General features: G+C 34.5%; 2 protein-coding genes across 2 annotated transcripts; both read right to left on the bottom strand.

Moving 5' to 3' along the window:
* Window positions 1–6,255: 6,255 nt before the first annotated feature.
* Window positions 6,256–7,188, bottom strand: LOC306639046 (olfactory receptor 8J3-like; the record flags this gene model as incomplete). Its single annotated transcript, XM_079102488.1, has 1 exon — window positions 6,256–7,188. One exon carries the CDS (start codon window positions 7,186–7,188, stop codon window positions 6,256–6,258), a length of 933 nt encoding a protein of 310 aa, XP_078958614.1.
* A 9,421-nt stretch (window positions 7,189–16,609) lies between these two features.
* Window positions 16,610–24,228, bottom strand: LOC306639702 (uncharacterized protein; the record flags this gene model as incomplete). Its single annotated transcript, XM_079103479.1, is given in 3 exon segments — window positions 16,610–17,554; window positions 23,262–23,273; window positions 23,275–24,228. Coding segments are annotated over 3 exon segments (1,911 nt in total).

Below are 24,228 nucleotides of genomic sequence, written 5' to 3' on the forward strand. Positions count from 1 at the left end.
TAACACATCCACTTCAGATAGAGCACTAATCTCCAGAATTTATGAAGAACTCAAAAAGCTTTACAGCAAGATTACAGAAAACCCAGGCAATAAATGGGCTAAGGAAATGAGCAGACATTTCACAGAAGATTTACAAGCAATCAACAGATATATGAAAAAAATGTTCAATATCTCTATTGTAATAAGAGAAATTCAAATCAAAACTATCCTAAGATTTCACCTCATCCCAATTAGAATGACTATTATCAAGAATACCAGGAACAATAAGTGTTGGTGAGGATGTTGGGAAAAAGGTACACTCATACATTGCTGGTGGGATTAAATTGGTGCAACCAATCTAGAAAACAGTATGGAGATTCCTTAGAAAATTTGTAATGGAACCACCATTTGACTCAGCTCTCCCACTCCATGGCCTGTACACAAAGGACTTAAAATCAGCCTACTACAGGGATATAGTCACATCAATGTGTATAGCAGCTCTATTCACAATAGCCAGATTGTGGAACCTAGATGCCCTTCAACAGATGAATGGATAAAGAAACTGTGGTATATATAACAATTAAATATTATTCAGCCATAAAGAAGAATAAAATTATGGTTTTTGCAGGTAAGTGGATGGAATTGTAGAATATCATGCTAAGGGAAAGAAGTCAATCCCCAAAAACCAGAGGCTGAATGCTTTCCCTGATAAGTGGATGATGATACATAAGTGGGATTGCATGGGCGGTAAGAATACAGGAACTTTGGATTACATAGAGGGACATGAAAGGTGGTGGAAAGAGACAGACATTACCCTATGTACATGTATGATTACACAAATGGTGTGAATCTATGTCGTGTAGAACCATAGAAACAAAAAGTCGTACCTCATTCGTGTAAAATGACTCAAAATGCAATCTGTAAAAAAAAAATGATAAAAAATAAATAGGTGTACACACATACACAAAACAGACAAGAAACAAAATTTGGTGACTTTTTGTAAGTGGTGCTCCTCAGTTAGGAAGCAATGTTACAGATGTTTATTAAAGCCTCTATTAGATTTATCTGTTAGAAATTAAAATAGAAAAATCTGTCAGATTTTTACATTATGATTTAAATATAAAGCAGTCCTACAGTTGGAAATGCCAGGTGTAAAACCTAACATCCAGGAAGAACATTGAAAGCAACTGTTTCAGGTGGCCACCTGTGCTGAGGACTAACAGATTTGTCCCCAACACCATCGTATCTTGTACATTTGGGATTTATGCACTTTTCCTTCCAGTGCTGTAGCATTAGAGAGGAGCCTGTTAATAAAATGGAGTGGAAAAGATAGCCAGCCAGGCCAGAAGTGACTTGGATTTAAATGTGACACTTTTTTCCTTTTGACTTGACCAATTCTCTGAAGACTTTGTAAATCTTGTAGGTTTCGTAGGCCTTCATAATTTACATTTTAAATGCAAATGTAGAAGAGCCAGAGATCAAACTGAAACTAAAAAGCAAAGAGGTCTGTTGTTTTATAACAATTTTTTCTTCTGTAAAATTATTTTCTTAAGATGTGTTGTGATAGTGCATGTTTCTTCTGGAGACCCTGTTTCAGCAGTGATAACATTACTGACCCGGGTACTCATAATTCTAATTTTGCCCCCATTAGACCTCTCCACCTCCAATTCCTGTTTACTGTCAGGAGGCCTCTGGTGAGGGAGGAAGAGTGTTGTTGGTGGAGAACTTGTTGTTAACTGTTTACAACTTTAACGGTGTTTTTAAGGTCAGAAATCTTGTCAGAAGTCCACCATTTGACACCTTCACGAGATGAGTGCAGACAATCACATACTAATGACAACAAAGCGAAAGTCCTCACAGGGATTTTGTCAGGACCCTCAGATGCATACTTAGCATGGTGTTGTTTACCAAGTTCTCCCAGAGACTTGGGTACCAGAGGCAAGTTTTGGTGACAAATTCTAAAAATCATGACAACTGTGTCCTCTTTGAAGTATAATCTCAGCAAAGCAACGTGCAGGTCTCTTTCTTCAGATCCTAGCTGTCCCATGTTTTACACCAAGCTATAAAGTCACCCCTCATCTTCTTTTATCCGACACTCATCTTCAGGAGCATTCCAATTATCTGACAATTTGAAGAAGTTTCCCCGGGTCCAGTCTCTGTTCAGGAGCCAACTGCCATGACCTGCAAGGCCCTTAATCCAGTTAACCAGAGGAGAGGTAGTAAAGGGATGAAGTAAAGACAAACAGACACACCAAGAGTAAAAAAGCTGTCTTGGTGGATCACTAAACCCTGGTAGGAGATAGTGACCAAGAGCAGCTCAGCACTTTATTATACAGGTTTCATTATTAAAAGGAATTGTGAGGAAATTTCTTCAAAGCACTCACAGTGAAGGACAAATTTCTGTGCAGCCCAAATATAATTATCTGCTTGCACCCATAATTCTCTACACCCTCAGCATCTGGCGTCTGAACTTGAGTTCCAGAACTGATAATTCCATGGCAGGCATGGAACCTACTTTTGAACAGGGCTCCACCATAGCAACTGGTCATTCTTATCAGCAGCTTGGTACTGAAAGTTTGCAGAAGAGGCATCTCTTCTGTAGCCGGACAGCTCAAGGGTCATAATTCAGTCAGTACTCCGACACAAAACCCCTGTGAAATCATATTTTTAGACTCCTCTTATGAGTGTTAGCATACACTGTTTATTATTGGTGCCTGACTTCTTTCACCTAATATAATGTCCCAGGACTGATCACATTGCCACAAATGATAGGATTTCAAGCTTTGTTATGGCTAAATAGTATTTCCTCATGTAACTACATTTTCTCTATCCATTCAATTATTGATGAACATTTCAGTAGATTCCATATCTAGGTAATTATGACTTAGACTTCAATAAACAAAGGAGTACAGGTGTCTTTTCAACAGTTTGGTTTACTTTCCCCTCTATATGCAATGGGTCGTAGGATTTTTGGATTGCATGATAGTTTGTTTTTAATTTCATGAGCAGTTTCAACACTGTTTTCCACAAAGACTGAACTAATTTGCATTACCATCAACACTGTATGGCAACAGTCTTTCTCAACAGGTTCACCAGCAGTTGATAAATATGTTTGTCCTTTTGATAATAACCATTCCCACTAAGATGTGGTGGTATCTCGTTGTGATTTGGATTTGGATTTTCCTAATAATTAATGGCATTGAGCATCTTTTCATGTATCTATTGGTCACTTGTATTTCTTCTGAGAAATGTCTGTGCAGATCTTTAGCCAACTTTTTCATTGGGTTATTCATGTTTCTGCTCTTAATTGGTTGAGTTCCTATATATTCAGGGTATTAAGCCTTGCAGAAGAATATCTTGCAAATATTTTTCCCATTCTATAGGTTGTTTTCTTTCTCTATGTATTGTTTCCTTTGCTCCACAGAGCTTTTCAGTTCGACGTAGTCTCATTTGTCAGGTGTAGTTTTATTGTCTGTTCCTTTGAAGTCATGTCCAAAACACCTTTACCCATTACAGTGTCCTGAAGTATCTCCCCTATGCATTTTTCTGATAATGGTGTGGCTTACCAAATGTAGACAACCTGAGGGAAAGCCTGAGGATTTCCAGGGAAAGAGGAATCAAACGTAAAAGGCAAGAAAGTCTTATTGGAAATGTTAATATTCCTCAACTTTTTTGAATTGTGAAAATTCTGATGTATGTCAATTAAAATCATATTTGCAGGATTATTAGTATAGTGGAGAAGCTATTAAACCTAGACAGTCTTGGTATTTAAGCATTAAAGTATTGAGATATATGTTCATAGACCTTCAAAACAAAATAAATTCCTTAAAAAAATATTGTGTCCCTCTAGCCAATGTTTAGGTTTAAATTTGTAAAATGGAATTTACTGGTCTTCTGAATTTGGAGACATTTGATGGCTTGTGTTATACTTAAGTTCCTGAGAGGCTTTGATGTTTGCTCCACCTGAGATTTTTATGCTTGTGATGTTTTATGTACAGAGCATCCTCATATAATGGTATTAAGTCAGAGCTACTACTCTGCTACAGATATACTGTGAAGAACCTCTATGAATTACTTTTCAAGTCTTCCTGAACTATCACAAGTATGCTCAGAAAGTACCTCACTTCACGAAAGTATGTTATATCTCCTATCTCCTCTAGTCCCCCTAAACACTAGAGCCCCACAGGACATGCCATAGAACCTTCTGGGCATGAGGTACAACCTCAAAGATCAGGGAAATTCAGGGTATAATCTCCCCTTGACCAATAGGGAAATCAGAGCTGACCAACTACTTTCTTATCTTGCTTCATTAATTATTTGTGATTGGCAAGTGTACCTGCTTGGGTCGATGGAGTTGAATTCATCATATCTGAATGAAAAGTTTGACAAAAATGTGAGTGTGTACCTATGCTTGTGCATGCATGCAGGACCTTTGAATTAAATGATTTTTTGTTTATTCTTTATTTAAGCAAGGTTCTGTGTATGGTGTTTTTTTGGCAAAAGTTTTAAAGCTAAACAATACAGAAAGTGTAGCTGTATGTAAACATTCGTGAGCTAAAATATTGAACACTAGTTGATAAGATAGCTACCAAATTTTAGGATGTCTAGTTTCATAAAACATGCCAAAAGAGATGTTCTGGGGAGAATAATACTCCCATTCAAAAAGTCCATGCTCTGATGTCCCGAACCTTTGAACATGTAACCTTGAATGGAAAAAGAAATTTGATGTTGTGATTACACTAAGGATCTTGAGATTGGGAGGGTTCTCATGGATCATATACCTGATCATAAAAAGACCATGAGGGTCAGAGGACCTGTGATCACAGAAACGGCAATAAAATAGCTGGTTGGAAGTAGAGCACATGTCAAAGGGAAACCTCAAGAAGCCGAAAAACCATGGAAACAATCCCCTTGAAATTTCTGCAGGAAGAGACTTCTGTAAACTAGAAACACATATGCAAAATAAATAAATAAAAATGTCCACAGCTAAAACCATTAAGCTATTTCTATTGTTGTTCCTTGAGACCAGAAATAGTCATTAGTTGTGTATATTTTTTTCTTTCATTTCTTCTCCTTTAGGATTAGATTTAGATGATGACTCATTGATCTGAGTCTCAGAGCTCCTAGATTTTGTTTATTTCTAATTACCCCCAAATTCTCATAAATGCAGTTTCTTTCCAGATACTACATTTACATCAGGTTTCTGGTTCTTTCTCCTTTACTCCATTGTGTATTGGTAACATTTTGCTCATACAGAGATTTGGCCCATGGCCATATTATCCTCTTTTGTTGTTGTTCAGGGGAACTCTTAAGAATATGTGACACTTGCAGAACAATAGGACAATGTCTTCTATGAAGGAGGGTATAATTTTATTTCACTCCAAATTACATTAAATGAAAGTACTATAAAAAGTGATATTGAGTTTTATGGCTTCAACAAAGAGAAAATCAACTTTAAACAATAACGTTAGCATGAGGTAGAAAAATTGGTCAAACATTTTTTTGGGTGAATGACAGAATTTTGCTTTTTGTACAAGCACCCAATGAGAGAGATGAAAGAAGAAAATGCTTTTGTTGACTTGTTTTGGTTTATTTTTCTATGTGTTCTTTCCCATGTGTACTAAATATATATTTGTTTAGTATATATCTTTTGCTAAAAATTTACCTTTTCTTTGATACACATTTATTACTAAAAACAAGATAAAATGATACCTCAAAAGTTGAGAATTCGATGAAGAAACTGCTGCAAAAATAAAATATATCATCTTTAGTAATTCAACAAAGATGTCAGTGGCAAAGAGGGTAATCTCAGATTGGACCCTTTCCCAAGAAATTATTGTCACAGACCTTCTAGTCCCCTGTTATAAGCCATCTCTTACTTACTTAGAAATCTTAAGAACTCTTTGTTATCTCCCATTTTAATTTACTATGTCCTTCTTTTATAATTATTGTCTAGTTTTTTTGTTTGTTTTTTTTTTTTTTTTTTTTTTTTTTGAAGAAAAGGAAAAAGAAGTTTTATTGCTTTGCTAGCAAAGGAGAAGCACTGTGGACTTTTGTTCCAGAGACTGTGATTCTCCTATAATTATTATCTATTACATGCATAGGATTTTCTCTGGTTTCGGTAATTAAAGTTGGAATGAGGACAATTTAAATTTGTCCTACTGAAATAAATGTAGTTTCTAATCACTTACTGCCATTTTGGAAAAGAGAAGAGATTTCAGGAGGAAACAAAAAACCAATAAGATAGTTGTAGTTTTAAATTTACATTGGTTTGAACTATTTGCATGGACTATGCAGGAATCCCTTCAAAATGTCTTTTACATCTTTATTCCTTAGACTATAAATTACAGGGTTTAGCATGGGTATCACTAGGGTGTAGAACACTGAAGCCATTTTGTCCGTGCTTAATGAGTGGTTGGTCCTTGGTTGCAAATACATAAAAAGGAGTGTCCCATAGAACACAGTGACAGCCACCATGTGGGAAGCACAGGTGGAAAAGGCTTTTTGTCGTCCCTCGGAGGAACGTATTCTCAAAATGGCAAGGACAATGTTGAAGTAGGATATGAGAACGATAATCATGGAGAAAAACAAATTTGTCCCTGAGAAGATAAACACCACTGTTTCTGGTATGTAGGTATCGGAGCAGGACAGGGCTAACAAAGGGACGTTGTCACAGTAAAAATGGTTGATTTTGTTGGACGAGCAGTAAGACACAGAGAACACACAAGGCGTAACCACAATAGCTGTACAAAAGCCATAGAGGTAGGTGAGGGACACCAGCAGAAGGCAGATCCTGTGAGATACCACCACCATATAGAGCAGGGGGTTGCAAATGGCCACATAGCGGTCATAGGCCATCACCGCCAGCATGAAGATCTCAGCTACTATGAAAACCAGGAATCCTCCCAATTGGGTGGCACATTCATAGTAGGAGGTGGTTTTCTTACTTACTAAGAAGTTGACCAGCATTTTAGGGGCAATGACAGTAGAGTTGCCAAGATTGATGACAGCCAGGTGTCGGAGGAAAAAGTACATGGGGGTCTGAAGCCTAGAGTCGACACTGGTGAGGGTGATGATGCCCAGGTTCCCTGTCACAGTCAGCCCATAGATGAGCAGGAAGAGCAGGAATAGGGGGATCTGCAGCTCTGGGCGCTCCGAGACTCCCATGAGAACAAACTCAGTCACGTGGGTGAGATTCCCAGAAACCATTTTTGTTGTGTTTGTCTTTTAATGAGGAAAATGGAAAGATATCAAAGTCACTTTCTTTGTTACGTGCTAGGTTTTTAAGTGCATCATTTAAAATCAGTTTATTTTGATTGACAAACCTTTAAAATGTTTCAATACTTAATTGCTTTTCTCCCCTTCTTTTCACAAATCATGGAAACAGAAACCCACCAGAGATAATTGAGTTTCTTAGATATATTTGGATAATAAATTTATTTATTCATTGTATGTATATATGTGTGTGTGTATATATATATATATATATATATATACACACACCAGGGATTGAGCCCAGGGGTGCTTAAGCACTAAAATACATATATAAATATATATAAATATATACATATATATGTATATATAATTTTTTTTTTAACTTGCAGGCAGCATCTCTCTAAGATGCATAGGGCTTCGCTGAGTTGATCAGGCTGGATTTGAAATTGCAATTCTCCTGCCTCAGTCTCCTGAGTCGCTGGGATTATTATAATGCAAATATAAGTCATATAGGCACCAAACTTGATGAATATACATGTGTGTGTGTATATGTATGCCCACATCTATGTGTTTTCCCAGAGTGATCTTTAAGAAATCAATGAACGGGCGTTACTTCCAGTTACTTTTCCTTGGCTTCTACAGGTGTCCTTTTCAGGGTATTTTTATCATCAGTCAACCTGGAGAGTTTCAATATTTTCCTTTCTCCTTATATATTGCAACATCACTTTTTTTCAGCTGCCTGCAAACAGGCCTGAACCTCAATACTTGTTTTTTTGACAAAAAGTTTTATTCTATTACTTCTACTTTTAAAGTATCAAGCCCTTTTCAATATGTTGGAGGAGAAGGTGTTCCACATGAGAACTGCTCCCCTCTGAACAGAGCACTGTTAACTGAAATTGCACACGTAACAAAGCCCATAATCTGAGTTGTCTCCTGAGGTTCTTGAACCTTTCCCTCCTCCTCACTTCTTTCTCTCTATTTTCAGCCCTGTGGACAACTTCAGGCATATGTAATGCTCAGAAATGTTTGAATAAATTCACATCCAGAAGTCACTTACAGAGCACAAACTTTCCTATGAAGTTCAACACAAAATTTGCAAAACACGCTGATTTTACTATTTGGTCATACATTGACAATCCCTTTAACATCTAAAGACTAAATATTTAAAAATTGTTACTCACTTTTCTGTTATATACACTAAGTACACAGCAAATCAAAATGCATAAAGCATATAGAAACCTGATGTCTGAAAACGTCCAAGTACGGACACACTAACAAATTACCTTTTGCAACTGCCTCCCTCCCACCTCCTCCACATACTGAACAAGTACAACAGTACTGTACTGCTCACAGAGGTGGTTCAATAATTCCATTCCCCAAAGACCATATCTCATATGAATTTTAGCAAAAAGATATTTACAAGTGATACTTTACTAACTCTAATGTCCTTCCTATTGCTAATTCCTTCCTCTACTGAAATATGTCTGATGGCAAATACACGGTTGCTTTACAGTAGCGGTGAGTACACCTGCTGAAATAGTTCCTATAGGACAGCACCGGTTTTCTCCTTTTTCCCCCACCTCTCCAGTTTTATTTGACTTAGCATTTGTGCTTGAGTTAGTTTAATTTTATATATTCTTTTCAAATTATTCATTAGTACAAATATTTCATAGGTCTAGTACTACAATAAAGTCATAGTAAAAAAAAGTTTCAAAATATATAAATAATGTTAGTCATCTTAATGTCCTATTTTATTTCCAAATGTGACAAAATATAAACTAGAAATTATAATATGAATTAATTATTAATTAACTTCTCAGATAATTTTAAAAATTATAGTCCATTGCTTTCTACCACAGAATGATTCTTTTTTTCACTGAGAATCAAACTCAGGACTTCATTCATGCTACATGAGTACTCTACCTCTGAGCTATATCCCAAGTCCACGGAATTTGTTATAAACTTATTTAGACATGTATTGTATTTGGGATGAATACTGAATGATCTCATGTCTCCCAGTGCCCACTGTGAACACAGAGGTTGATTATTGGCACCAGGGAATATTTCCATCTTAATTTTCTATCATGAGCAAAGCACAGATTCAAAAGAAGAAAGTTTATTTGTTCCTCTGTATACTCAAACACTCTATTCTATCAATAGAGAAGTTAGACATAATTATTTAAGTTCTATCACCATATCTGCCACTGAGCAATCTGTAGGCAGACAGTTGAGTCACTTGGAAAGAAAATACACCGTTTCAGTCTAGAGTCTAATTTGAATGTCAACATTTCAAAGTAGTTGGACCTTATATTTAGACGAAGTGATAAGTAAAATATTAGATGTAACCTACCTGTGCAGAGAGAGCTGCTGAAGCCCCTAAATAAGGTTGCTTTGGAGCATGATGAAGACTTATGAGGGTCCGGTGTCCCCGAAACCTTCCCCCTCAATTATGTTTTCTACTCGGTTCAAATCCCTGAACATGAGAAATATATCTCTCAAATAAAGGCTTGATTCCAGAGGGAAAGCAACAAATAGAATGCTCATTAGTCAGGTAGGAATGAAAGATGAAGATCATGGTGTCCCTTAAGCAATCAATGGGTAACAAAAGGCACAGTAATGACATCAATTTCTTTCTCCTTCTCTTGAACTGTACCCTTGCACCCTGTGTCAGCTGGGAAGTGCTGCTGCTGGTCCTGGGATTAATAAAATTCAACAGTTAGGAAGCACAGGACTGTGGCACTAATGATCATATGTGAATATAGGAAGTAGAACTGAATATAAGCTGCCATTTTTATTTCAAGAATAACTCCCCCAAGAAGGTAACCTTGAAAACGAGATGATATGCAAAATAAATTCAAAATGTTAATTATTTTAAATAGATCCAATACCAATTGTATTGAAATTTTTAAGATATCCCTCATATACCTGGTCTCATTTCTAGTTTTTAATTAAATAATTAGGATGGAAAAATATTTTTTTCTTTCAAGTTAGCAATGTTCCCTCAAAGCATGCTAACTGTTGTAATTTAAATCCTTACAACATTTTTATGTTTCTTATTGTGTGAAATTTTTTATACTATGAACAAAATAAGTGAAAAAGTCATGTCAGTTTACCTATTATCAGTCTCTAAAAAATTACCCAGTAAGGAAATATTCAAAATATTTTTGTTGACTAACTGATGCAATACATAATGGAGTAAAGGAATAAATAAAATATCTATTCTAAAATTCTGCTCCAATATGCATGTTTTATTCCCCATAGGATAATTAAACTGTAAATGTATTTTTAACTTTGCATAAACAGTATTCATTTTCATGTCATTATCTATATTATTTACTCCTTTTTGGTAGAACAAGAGTGGTCTCTCTTCTTCTTGGTATTTTTTGTAAATGTGTGTGTGTGTGTGTGTGTGTGTATTTGTGTGTGTGTGTATACACATATACATATATATGTATATATGTGTATATATATATATTAACTCAGAATCTCAAAAAGAAATCATACGCTATCATGTACACTTCCTCACTATTCATAATGTCCAAGATGTAGATAAAACCTAAATTCCATAGATGGATGATTAGATGCAGAAAATGTGACATGTTCAGAAATGAAATATTACTTAGCTTTAAAAGATAAAGGTATCTTGCTGTATTTCACAATGTGGATAAACCATGAAGACATCATCTTAATGAAATAAGCTGGTCACAAAAAGACCAAATTACACCATTCCACTTTTATAAGTATCTGAAACAGTCATTCTCATAAAATCAGTAACTAAAATGGTGGTGTCTAGGGGCTAGGGAAAGGAGGTACATATCAAAAGGTACAAAGATTTTTGTTTGTTCCGGGGGAGCGGACCAGTGATTGAAACTCAGGGACCCTAGACCACTGAGCCACATCTCCAGTCCTATTTTGTATTTTATTTAGAAACAGGTTCTCACTGAGTTCCTTAGTGTCTTGCTTTTGCTGAGACTGACTTTGAACTCCAGATCCTCCTGCCTCAGGCTCCCAAGTCACTGGGATTGCAGGTGTGCACTGCCATGTCTGGCTAGGTACAAAGTTTTAGTTGTGGAAGATTAATAAGTTGTGGAGACCTACTATACAGTATTGTGAATACAATTAATATTCTATTGTACACTTAAAAGTTTAAGAGTGTATATTGCATGATAATTTTTTTCACTACAATAAAAAATTTTAGAAAAGTAGTGAACAGTTATAAGTAGTATTACAAATAAGTATGTATGACTATTTAAACTAAAATATCCAAAGTAAAAGATGCCATGCAAAATAAGCTCAAATTTAGTATGACTTCATTTTTATGAACTACCTAAAAAATACAAATCCACACCAACGAAACAAATTTTGTAGTACCCAGGGCACAGAAAGGAGGAAAATTTGGAGAAAAATTAGTGGATATCTAGCAGTGACGATAATATTGTAAAACTGTAGAGAAGTGTTGATTGAACAAACTATGGATATGATAATTGCTGCTAAATGATTGTCTTTACGATAGTTAATAGTATATTATGTGAATATTATCTCAATTTCAAAAAAATGAATTTAGAAAAGTTCAATAATCAGATTACTGATGAATTTGTTCTGTGCTTTTAAAATGAAGTTTATTATTGAACTGTAACACTTGTACACATGCCTAAATAAATTTTGTTATTCTATATAATAAAATAGATTTTCATTTAGTTTATGATATCTTTTGGCTTGTGGAAGATTTGCATTTCTCTATCAAATATTAACATTGCTAAATGTTTTCCTAAATTAAACCATACTTGATCTTCACAATGAATTTTAAGTAGAAATAAAATTGAGTACATATTCACATTAGTGTTTGATTTACTATAATCATTAAAATTATATTTTATGAAATTGAAACATAGCACACTCTTTCCTCTTCCTTTTAATACTGGCCCTGATCCTTATAAGTTATTAGCATTACCTGAGAGAAGCTCCAACTGCAATGTGTCATTTATGTGGAGGTAGTCATTGGCAACTTTACATTTACATGCTCATTAAAATTACATAGTATGGCCAGGCACACAAGCCTGTAATCCCAGCAACTCCAGAGACTGAGGCAGGAGGATTAAGTTCTGGTTCTGTCTCAGCAAGAGTCTTAGCTAAAATATCAGGAACTTAGTGAGACCCCTTATCCCAAAATAAAAAATAAGTTGAGTGTCCCTCTATTCAAGCCCTAGCAAAAAAAAATAGAATATGATTTTGCACATTTAAAGTTAATTTTTAAAACACTGAATGTCTGAATGTCTAGTAGTGAAAATTTATTTCTTCTCTCAGATATGTATTTTGAACTTTTCCATGTCATTCTATTTGGATATTAATTGTTCCTGGTTTTTCTGGATCTAGAAATACATTACATGTCTGCAAATTGTCTAACAATTTTGCACTCCCACTAGGAGAGTGGGAACGCTTTCCTTAATCCATCTCCCTTCATTCTTTGGTTTTCCTACCTGTATACTTTTGTCAGTTTTATGAGTTTGTAAAAGTATTTTATGTGCATTTATATTTTCACATTATTACTAAACTATATGCATAAGCCATAAGATACTATCATTTTGTGATTTTTCTGTGCATATACATCGTTTCTATGGATCTTAGGTCTATTGTTTATTAATCCAACAAATGAGAAATGGTACCTATTTTCCCTAGTCCATAGCTTCCTCTATCATTATATTTGCTATTATTTTTGTGCAAACTTCGAAACTTTAAATTGTAAACTGTATCAATCTTTGTGATTTTCATTTGTGTTTAAGGATCTTTTCCATGCTCTGAATCATACACACACACACACACACACACATACACACACACACAAGAGAGAGAGAGAAAAGGGAGAGAGAGAGAGAAGCACAATTTGTTTGTCCTTGTTTGCATGTCCTGCATAAGCATGGATAATATGTATCAGTAACCATGATTTAATTCTGACATTTGAAGAGGGAGCTGTGTGAGATGTTCTGAATAGGAACCAGCCAAACAAAATCAGAGATACTGTGAAAGGAATTGATGATAAGAAATGTTCTGCTTATGTATTTTTTTCTTGTATTAGATGAACATAATAACATTTTATGGATATCCTTGATAAAATTGTTTCATAAGGGAATTTTCCTGTTCAAATTAAAGAATAATGTTTCCCCTTCAGGAAGAAAATAGAATTTAAAAAAATAAAAATGATAAATGGAAAAGAAGGAAATGAGAGAGAATACTAACAGTCTTAGAAACTTTCATTCAACATTAGGTGGTCAAGGGCTAGGGAGATAGCTCAGCTGGTAGAGTGCTTACCTCATAAGCACAAGGCCCTGAGTTCGATCCCTAGCACCTCAAAAAAAAAAAAAAAAAAAAAAAAAAAAAAAAGTTGATCAAAGTTTATGCACACTGGAACTTATAAAAAACTTCCACATCTATTGAAATGTGATAGACATGCATTCTTTTTTAGTCTCTTATTAAGGTGAATGACATTATGATATTTGAATGTTAAAGCAATATAAATTATTTGCTTAAATATGATTTTTTACTATTTTTACACATCACTAGATTTGTCAGCTAACATTTTATTTGAAATTTTTGCACGTATTATCTCTTCATTGGCCTTTGATAGTCAAAGAATATGCTTCCAAAAGTTTGAAAATACAACATTTCTTCAGGATTCTGGAAGAATCTATAGAAATAGTTATTCCTTTCCTCCTTAGCAATTAATAGAACTCACCATTCAGGCCAACTGGACCTAATCTTAAGGTGGTGGTAAAGTTATTTTCAGTAAAAATTTCCATTTCAAGAGTCTTAATTAATTTTTTCTCATTTATCTCTTGGTATCCATATAAATGAAAAACACAATACACTGGTTTTTATTATTTTAACTTCAAGTACAGATTGCTTTTATAAAGACATTCTAAATATCATGACAATTTTTTGTATACTTCTTATTCTAAACTGCATTGAGCTTCCTGAATCATTATTGTACAAATGATTGAACATTGTTGACACAAACTACCTTAGCAAAGCTTTTACCAGATTATAATTCCTGATTTTTAAAACTATATTTTATGGAAAAATATGTAACTGTCTGATATATCTTATACATCTACTTACCAATGAAAAACAGAGTAACTTTCAGAATAAATAAAATATTTTACCAAAATTTAAACCTCAATACATTTTGTTCTGTTTTCGATTTATCGTTTGAGGGATTATGAAAAGTTACACTAAGGTCTGGGGATTCAAATCAGTGATAGAGTGTTTGCCAAGCATTCAAGAAGACCTGGGTTTGACCCCCAGTACAGGAAAAAAAAAAAAAAAATCACAGAAAGTCACACAAAATTCGTAATAAAAGTGAAATATTGTTTTAAATTAATTTGGAGTGTATTTTCAAGCATAGCTATTAGAAATATGTATCTTTCTCATACATTTTATTCACTGAATTAATTTTGGAAACATAAAATAATTTAAAATACAGTGAACATGAATTTGAGGAAACAATCAGTCCATATGTAACATAAAGTGCCATGGAAACAAATCAATGAAAATAATGAAAAAGTGTTCCAGATTTTAGAGAGGTTTACAATGAATTAGGTCCTGAAAATTACCAGTACTACTATCAATAAAGAGCATAATACACTCTGATTAGAAGTAATTAGGGGTGGTAGGGAAAAATAGAGGTACTTTGGATTAGGCTGGGGGAGTGAAGGAAGGTGAGGGGGCATAGGATTAGAAAGGATAGTAGAATGAACCAGACATTATTACCCAGTGCACATATATGATTCCATGACCCGTGTGATTCTACATCATGTACCACCAGAAGAATGAGAAGGTATACTCCATTTATTTTTGAACTGTCAAAATGCATTCTACTGTCATGTATAACTAAATAGAACCAAAGAAAAAAAGAAAAGAAAAGCAATAAAGCACAGGGCAAATTGTAGGATTACCTGTTTGATTTTTCCCCAGGCAGAATATCAAATCAACTCAAAGAATGGATCCTAAGTGACATATGGATCAAACGTGAGGAATGTCAGTCACAAGAAACAGCAGCAGACCTACTTTGTCATAAGAGTAAGCATATAATGAAAGAAAAATACAAGTAAAGTGTGACTTTTCAACAAGAATTTTTCTTTTACTTTACAGAGTTAAGGAACAGTAACTAGGCATTAGAAATTATTTGCCATCAGAAATCAGTATCAACTCGGTAAGGAAAGTCAAAGGGCAAAAGTCTGGAAACTTCTTTGTCAGAACTCAAGAAATCTCTCTCAATGTGAGTATTCACTCACATATACACATGCACCGAAATTGAATCAGATGCTGTACTGAAGTCATGAGCTATTGATACCCAAATACATAGCATTAAAAAGACTATTGTTAGATTTAGACGAAAGAAAAGAAACTGACAAGAAAAGAGTAAGACCCTAAGATGCCCCTGTGAATTATGGAATTTGAGCACATTCATATGACTGATTTCAACAAATAATCATGTTATGCTGAACCTCACAATTCTACAACCAACCCTGATTTTAACATAATCCATAGAAATGTATGAAGCACTGTATAGAGGGAAAAGAGGGGTGGGGGGGGAGGGAAAAAATGGCAGAATGAATCAAACAACATTGCCCTGTGTAAATTTATGATTACACGAATGGTATGCCTTTACTCCATGTACAGAGAATCAAAATGTATCCCATTTGTTTACAATAAAAAAAAAAGAAAAAAAAAAAAAAAGAAATGTATGAAGCATAAAACACATGGAATGTGCTTACCCCCCCAAAAAAAGAAAGGCCAAATATACATGAAGATGCTGCAAATTTTGCTGTAATAGTTGAGAATGTTGCAGAAACCACTGAGCTGCCCAGTAGTGCCTACTCTTCTTCCTCACTCCCATTCAGCATACAGCTCTGTAAATGCCCTTTCTGTCTTTAAATCTGAAGACCATACTATGGTACACTTTTTCAAGCATTACATTCAACCCTATGTACATGTATGATTACACAAATCGACATCGTGTGCAACCGTAGAAATGAAATGATGTACCCCATTTGTGTACAATGAATCAAAATGCCTGTCTGTAAAAAATAAATAAATAAAATAATTAAAAATATAAGGCATAAAATGTAGCAGCATGTAATTCTATGATAAAACTAGAATAAAAATATGGGTACTACAAGAAAAAGAAAATTTAAAAACTTCCAACTGGTAAAAGAAAAAAAAAAGATTCAGTTTTTGTTCCCAAAGAAAAAAACTTTTAAATATTTTGTTTCACTGATTTTTATGGCATTCTGATGTCTGACTATTACTAAGACAGCCAGTGTTTTAATATGTTGAGCTCATTTGTACTACAGATTCTAGAGGAAACAACATGTTAACATTCAAATCTTATTTGTATGGGTCATATGGTTTATGAACTTTAGTAAAAAATATTATGTATTTTTTTCCATGTCCTCTGAAGGGCATACTTTACATCTTTGTTTCTCAGGCTATAAATCAAGGGGTTCAACATGGGGATGACGAGGGTGTAAAATATGGAAGCCACTTTATCAGTGTCCAAGGAGTGACTGGACTTGGGCTGCACATACATAAATATCAAAGTCCCATAGAACACAGTGACCACAGTCAGGTGGGACCCACAGGTGGAGAAAGCCTTGCGCCTGCCCTCAGCTGACTTCATCCTGAGAATGGCTTTGAGAATGAACAGATAGGATACAAGGACTATCAGAAGAGAGGAAATCAAATTAAAAGCTGCTAAAAACAGATTCATCACTTCAATTTCATGTGTGTTTGAGCAGAGCAAAGACAACAAGGGGAGACTGTCACAGTAGAAATGACTGATGACATTGTAGCCACAGAAGGGCAAGGTAAAAATCTTAATGGTGATTAGAAGTGACACAATTGTGCAGTAGAGATAGGGCATTGCCACCAGAACCCAACATACCTTCTGTGACATGATGACAGTGTAGAGGAGAGGGTTACAGATGGCCACATAGCGGTCATAGGCCATTGCAGAGAGAATAAATAGCTCACAAGCAATGAACACAAGAAAGCAAGCTAGCTGTGCAGCACAAAAATAATAGGAGATTGTATTTTGATCCACCACAAAATTTGCTAACATTTTGGGGCCCACAGCTGTAGAATAACCAAGATCTGTAATAGCCAGGTGCCTCAAGAAAAAGTACATGGGTGTTTGCAGGCTGTGGTCCACCTTGGTGAGGACGATCATGCCCAAGTTTCCCACCAGTGTGCTCATGTAGATGATGAGGAAGAGCCCAAACAGTGCAGCCTGCAGCTCAGGGCGTGATGTGATACCCATCAGAATGAACTCATGCACCACTGTGAGGTTGTATTTCTCCATCCAAGTTTATCACACAAAACCTGTTCTGGACAGAGACATCATCAGAGTCAATAGATTTCGAATATTATCACCTGGGCACTTCTATTAAACAAGGTTGATGTAAATAAGATAGATGGAAATTTTTCCATTTAAAATCTTTGAAAATAAACTCTCCTTCCTTAAAAGAGAAAGATAAATATAAATAGTGTTAGAGACAGAGGTGGATCAGTGGTGCTATTTAGGGTTGTTTACTCACAATACTATTCACTGCTGGAGATAATTTGCCCCAGTTGGTTGGTAACAGGCTTTTGGCATCTAATCAGAGGCTAGTTAGGCCACTAAACATCCCACTGTATTCAATATCCACCCCCAAATTATCAATAGCTCCAAATGTAAAGATTTGAGAGAGGGAGAGAGACAATAACTGGAGATGATAGATAGCACATACAAATATTATAAAAGCATAAACACAATAGTAACTTTGGGTGATAGGTATATCAGAAATTATAGCACTTCTTTTAAGTTTTATATTTACCATTCATATAATTTTAATCAAATAGTAACATTTATTAATCAAGTTCAGTAAACATGGTACCAAAAAACATACCAATTCTGTAATAAGAATTTTGAATTATAAATATACATATAACTCTCTAATTCATATATTGTTCTTTCAATCCTTGTACCTACAGGTATTAGAGCAGAAGATGATAAAAACTTTGGTAGATATTACATAGATGTAAGAATAAGAAAATCATAATGAATCACATTGCAAATTGTCTTTATGCCAAGAAAAAAAAACAAAATATATGTATGTACATACGATCTCAGTTATACTTGAACTTAGTGTATATACCAAAGTAGTTTTTGGCAAATAATTTATCTAAAACTCTTTCTTCACATACACAAAACCACAGGTCCTTGCAGGCTTTGGGGAAGATTAAAGGAGGATTAAATATTTCAGTATAAAATTTTAAAATAAAGTACATAGAGTATGGTAATTATAAATTTTCATAATTGTGGAAAGATAAAAATGTTTCATCTGAATAGTGTAGGAATTTTTTTAAAGTAACAAATTGCTTTATCCTAGTTTATTATCTTTGCTGTATACTTGAATTTTCATTTTTGACATGATAGTTTTGAGAAAAATTTACTCAGATCCCACTGCAAAATGAATAATATTTTATCATCACTTTAACAGCAGATACATAAAGTATCCTGATACTTGAATAATTCTGTGCACACCTCAGTGTGAAGAGGACACCTCATCAGGAAATCTGGAATGGATCACATTTATACATTTATCTGCACAATCACTAAAAGTTCAACTACTTTCTGTGGTATCACCGAAAGTGTCTAGACTTACTATTTGCAAAGACACCATTGAGTCTCAACTTTTTCTAATAAAGAGGTTATGCCCCTTTATTTAATCTGTATCTCCTCTGATTTTTGATCTCCATTAAATATAAAATTATATTTATATGAAATCAATTCTTTTGAAAAAACGCACATTATGTGTATTTTTAAAATCCTTATGAGATTATAGATAAAATATTCACAAATTACTATGAAGGAAAAAAAACAGCTTCTATTTCTGCAGCCATTAAGCAGTTGTAGAAAGCACAGAATCAAAAATGGCCACTTAGTTACATGGCAAATCCATAGCAAAATATGACAGTTCCTGTAGGTTCTGGTAACACATGGCACCACCTAAACCTCTGTCTTTATTACCTGCAATGAAACCTCTCTCTTGATTTTCAAATGTGTTCCTGAACACGGTGTTTTAAGAGCAATTTGTGCTTTTTTATTTTATTTTTTTAATTTCTAATAATCTCCCTGAGGAGATGCCAAAGTAATTTGTTCATTATATTTAAAGCATTTGAGAGCTTAATGAAATGCCTGGAGGTTATTCACTAATCATTAGAAAAAAATTATAATCAACTATGACTTTACTTCTGTATTCATTTAATTATTTACTTATATATTTATTTTACACTTAAATCTCACTTATAGGTTTTATCAAAAGTGTAGATAATAAGATCTCAATGAGACTTTAGATTCCTATTTTCATTGCAGCATTTTTCTAAATAACCAATATATGCAAGCAACTTAATTATCCATTCATTGTTAAATGAATAAATTGAGAATAGTATATAGAAAAGAGGTAATATTATTTCAACCTTAAGAATTACACCCTGTAATCTATGACAACAGGGGTGAACCTGGAGAACATTATGTAAATTAAATAAGCCACTCGCTGAAACACTGCATAATCTGACTTACATGAGATATTTAAAATATTCAACTTTATTAAATCAAAAAATCTATAATTAGTTGCAAAGAACTGAGGACTGGGAAAAATGAATGGTTGCTAATAGGTAGACTTCAAAGTCTCAATTACGTATAATAGAAGGGTTCTAGAGACTTGATGAGAAACATCATTGCTGTAATTAACAGTATTGTATGACAGAGTTGAAAATATTGAGAGGGTGTCACTCATGTTAAGCACACCAAACTTTTTTTTATATAAGTCATTAAGTGTCAATACATACTGCTAAAGATAGGAAGCTTGATGATCATGTACAATTCAAAGTACGTGGGCAACAACAATCATCTTTACTGTGAATCCTTCACATGAAATGTACGATTCGGAGAGATGGAAAAAATATTACTGGGGTGGAAAGAAGTGAGGATGGGGAAATTGCTTAGTGGGAATGTTGTAGTGATGGAATCCTTGGTGCACTAGATAGAGGTGGTGGTTGCGTGGCACTGTTACTGTAAGAATTGCCACTAAACGGTCCTTTAAAATAGCTAGTTTTGTGGCCTGTGAAATTTATCATGATGAGGTCTTTTTAAATTGCATATAATTTTACACTTTTGTTATTTGTATCTTATTTAGTAACAAGTCTAATTTTGCTTTTTGCCCATATAATTTGTATACATTCTTAATAATAAATTGTGTATATTTTATCAATACAATGAATGTCTTCTCAGTTTGCCATAGATTTTGCTTTACTGAAGATTTGAATTTGGAGTACTGAAAAGTGCTTGTATTTGCAAATTATATAACTTAAAAATACATGTAATTAACTACCAGGATCATGGTAACCTTAAATTTCTGACAAATATTAATAACTATACGTTTTTCTTAAGTCAAAACATGCTTTCTTTTCTTAATGACTATTAGGTCAGAGCAAAACCTACTTTATATGTTCATCTTTGTCTTTTTTTTTCTTTCTTCCTTCCTACCCCTCTTTCCTCTTCCTCCCTCCCTACTCCGCTTCCTCCCTCCCACTTCCTCCATCTTCCTCCCTCTCTTCCCCTTCCTTCCTTCCCTCCTTCCTTCCTCCTTTTCTTTCTTTTTCTTCTTTCACCAGTGCATATGATTGAATCCAACTGTGCTTTACCATTGAGCTATATCCATGGCTCATTTTTATTTAATTTTATTTTGTTTATTTGGAGGCAGAATCTCCCTAATTTGCCTAGGCTGACCTTAAACTCAATCTTGCCTCAGCCTCTACATTGCTGGGATAATACACATGGCCACCATACCTGGCTTACCTTAATCAATCTTCATTTTTACCATAAAAATCACATTTTTCAAAATTGAAACTATTGGACATATTTCCTTTCCTATTAATCATGATTTTTAACCTGTCAGTTTCTTTCTGTGGTCTGAAGTGAGCACCGTCTACCATTTGTCATTCTCTTGCATTTATCATTGGTGAGCCATACATTGGTGTATTTATAAAACGTACTTTAACATTATAGATATTTTAAGTGAAATTGTATAATATGCTACTGAAATTCTTATTCTAAAAATTTATTTTTTTAAACTTGGTCGTTTGATTTTGGAATCATCCATCTTAATTCTTCTAGCAGGATCATATTCTCTGCCATTCCTGAATATATAAATACTAGAAATTAATAGTCTGTTTTCAAAACAACTTACTTTTACATTCCATGAGCAGAGAGGAAATGTTCCTTTAGTCCAACTTTTCATAATTACTTTGAAGTTTCCACCTTTCTAATTACTGTCAATTTTAAGCGCATATAAAAGTATCTAATTTCATTTTACATTAACAGTTTCCAAATCATTATTAAAATGCATACACTGTAAACAAAAAGTCTCTTTTTCTGTGAATTGTCTATATGGATGCTTGTTCATTATTTCCTTAGTCAATTATGTATTTAATCAACAGATGTATCTATTTTCTCAAATAGTGGTTTGTACTTTTAGTATATTTGTAATTGATTACTATAATCCAGATGAAATCTTTAAAGCATAAAATTCATCTTTGGAATTTTGAATTGTGTATAAGGAACTCTCCCATACATAATTTTAAAACATGTATATGCAGGTTCAATAAAAAATTATATGATTTAGATATGTGGAGATAATAGAAATCAATATCCATGATTTGGATTTGACATTTGAAGGAATGAGTCATGTGATATAACAAGGGAGAACCCTCTAAGAGATGAAAACAAATTCAAATGCATTAAGTAGGAATACATTGTGTAGGAGATGCTCTGTAGTTTTACCATTGTGTCTTCATTTAAATTTATTAGTTACACATTTAGAAAGTATCCTTCATATAATACATAATAAAGATTTTGTTCTGCTATAATTAATAAATAAATGTGATCTTGAGGGAGAAATTAATTCACAAAATAATTAGAAGTAGTGATAACAGAAGGAAAAATAGTATCATATAAACTAAAATTTGAGGCCTATATTTTCAAATAAAATGAGGTATATTAGAAGGAGGGTTAAATATGAGTTTACCAGAGTTCTTTTCTGTTCTTTTCTTCCAGGAACATGACAATAAGAAAGAGGTGCATTTGCAACAGACTTACAGAGTATTAGCAGTTAAAAGAAAAATAAGTCAAAACTGTGGGGAGTCTCCTAAGGGTGGATCTGGGCTTAGTCCTAGGTAAAGCAAAATCTATTAACCAGTAGCACAGGACTCTGAAATGTGTTTTCCTTCAGTTATTCTCCTGTGAAAGTGTAATTTTGAAAAATGCAGATGTATACTTAACTGCAGTTGGTGAGGAATTAGAGAATAGTCTTAAAACAGTGTTGTCGAAGATATCAAAAAAGAGAAAAAAAATTCACACTCAAAACAGGGCCCAGTGATGACACTCTGGAATTTGATCCAGTTGCTTGTGGTGTCTAAACCACAAGCTGAGTAGTGTGCTGCATAGACATAAAGATGTAGCAGATTGCTTTGAACTAGAATCAGGTACAAATGACTATGCAAAACACCCTAGGATTATGAACACAAAATTATTTTCCTTGTATTAAATGGTGTTGGGTCAAGCCAGACAGATATTACTAAATAATAATTTGTAATTCCAACTATAAGAACCTAAAATATAATCTAGATAGAGGTTAAAGTAACATACCCAGAATTTTAAAACAAATATTATGTAAGTATTCACCAGCATGTGTGGATCTTTTAGCATTTCACTTAGTATCAGCATAGATGCTCATAGGTGTGTATGCATATTCATATATCAGTATGAACATTGAAAAAGCAAAAGGATGTTAAAAATTTTTCTGCCTGTAAAACAACATAGTAGAGATCATCAGTGAACTTTATTTTCAAATGTCTTCAAACAAGAAATACACTAACACATTAAAATACACACTTTCATTACATCCTCTTGACACTGACATACCTATCACACAAACTTTTTCAATATAATTTTAGAGTGAAAGATATACTTTAATGATAAACTAATTTTGCCCAAACGCTCTGCATTGCTTCTTTTACATCCTTGTTCCTCAAACTGTAGATGAGGGGATTCAGCATGGGAATAACAATGGTATAAAATATAGACACTACCATGTCATGCTCCAAAGCATAGTTGGATGTTGGTCTCACATACATGAATACAGCAGTGCCATGAGAAATGGAAACTGCAGTTAGGTGGGAGCCACAGGTGGAAAAGACTTTCCTCTTCCCTTCAGCAGAGCGGATTCTCAGAATTGCCAACAGAATGAAACCATAGGAGATCAGGATGATTAGGATAGTGAATATCTCAATGGAGCCAGCAAAGTAGAAGAGCAGAAGCTGGTTGGGACCGGTGTCAGAACAAGAAATGGCAAGGAGAGGAGGGATGTCACAGAAGATGTGTTTGATTACATTGGATCCACAGAAGGACAGGCTGAAAGTGGCAGTTGTGTGTGTTATAGCATGCAGAATCCCACCAACACAGGAAGCTACCATGAGTGGCACATAGACCCTGGGTGACATGCTCACTGAATAGAGAAGTGGGTTGTAGATGGCCACATAGCGATCATAAGCCATGGCTGCCAAGAGAAAGCACTCTGTGGTTCCACAGGTGACAGCAAGGAACATCTGGGCTGCACATGCACCAAATGAAATGGCTTTCTCCTTTGACAGAAAGTCCACCAACATATTTGGAGTGATAGCAGAGGAATAGCAGGCGTCTATTGAAGACAATACACCCAGAAAATAGTACATCGGGTTGTGCAGCCGGGAATCCGCAATGACTAAGACAATCAGTCCTAAATTTCCCATGAGAGTAAACAGGTAAAGTGCTAGAAACAGGAGGAAGAAGAAGATCTGCAGTTCAGGATTGTCAGTGAAGCCCTTCAGCACAAACACAGTTACTTCAGTGACATTCTTCATGCTGAAATCCCATGGAGCACACTTGAAAATGATCAT

This window comes from Sciurus vulgaris (assembly GCF_902686455.1).
Source record: "Sciurus vulgaris genome assembly, chromosome: 11".
Classification (NCBI taxonomy): Eukaryota; Metazoa; Chordata; class Mammalia; order Rodentia; family Sciuridae; genus Sciurus; species Sciurus vulgaris.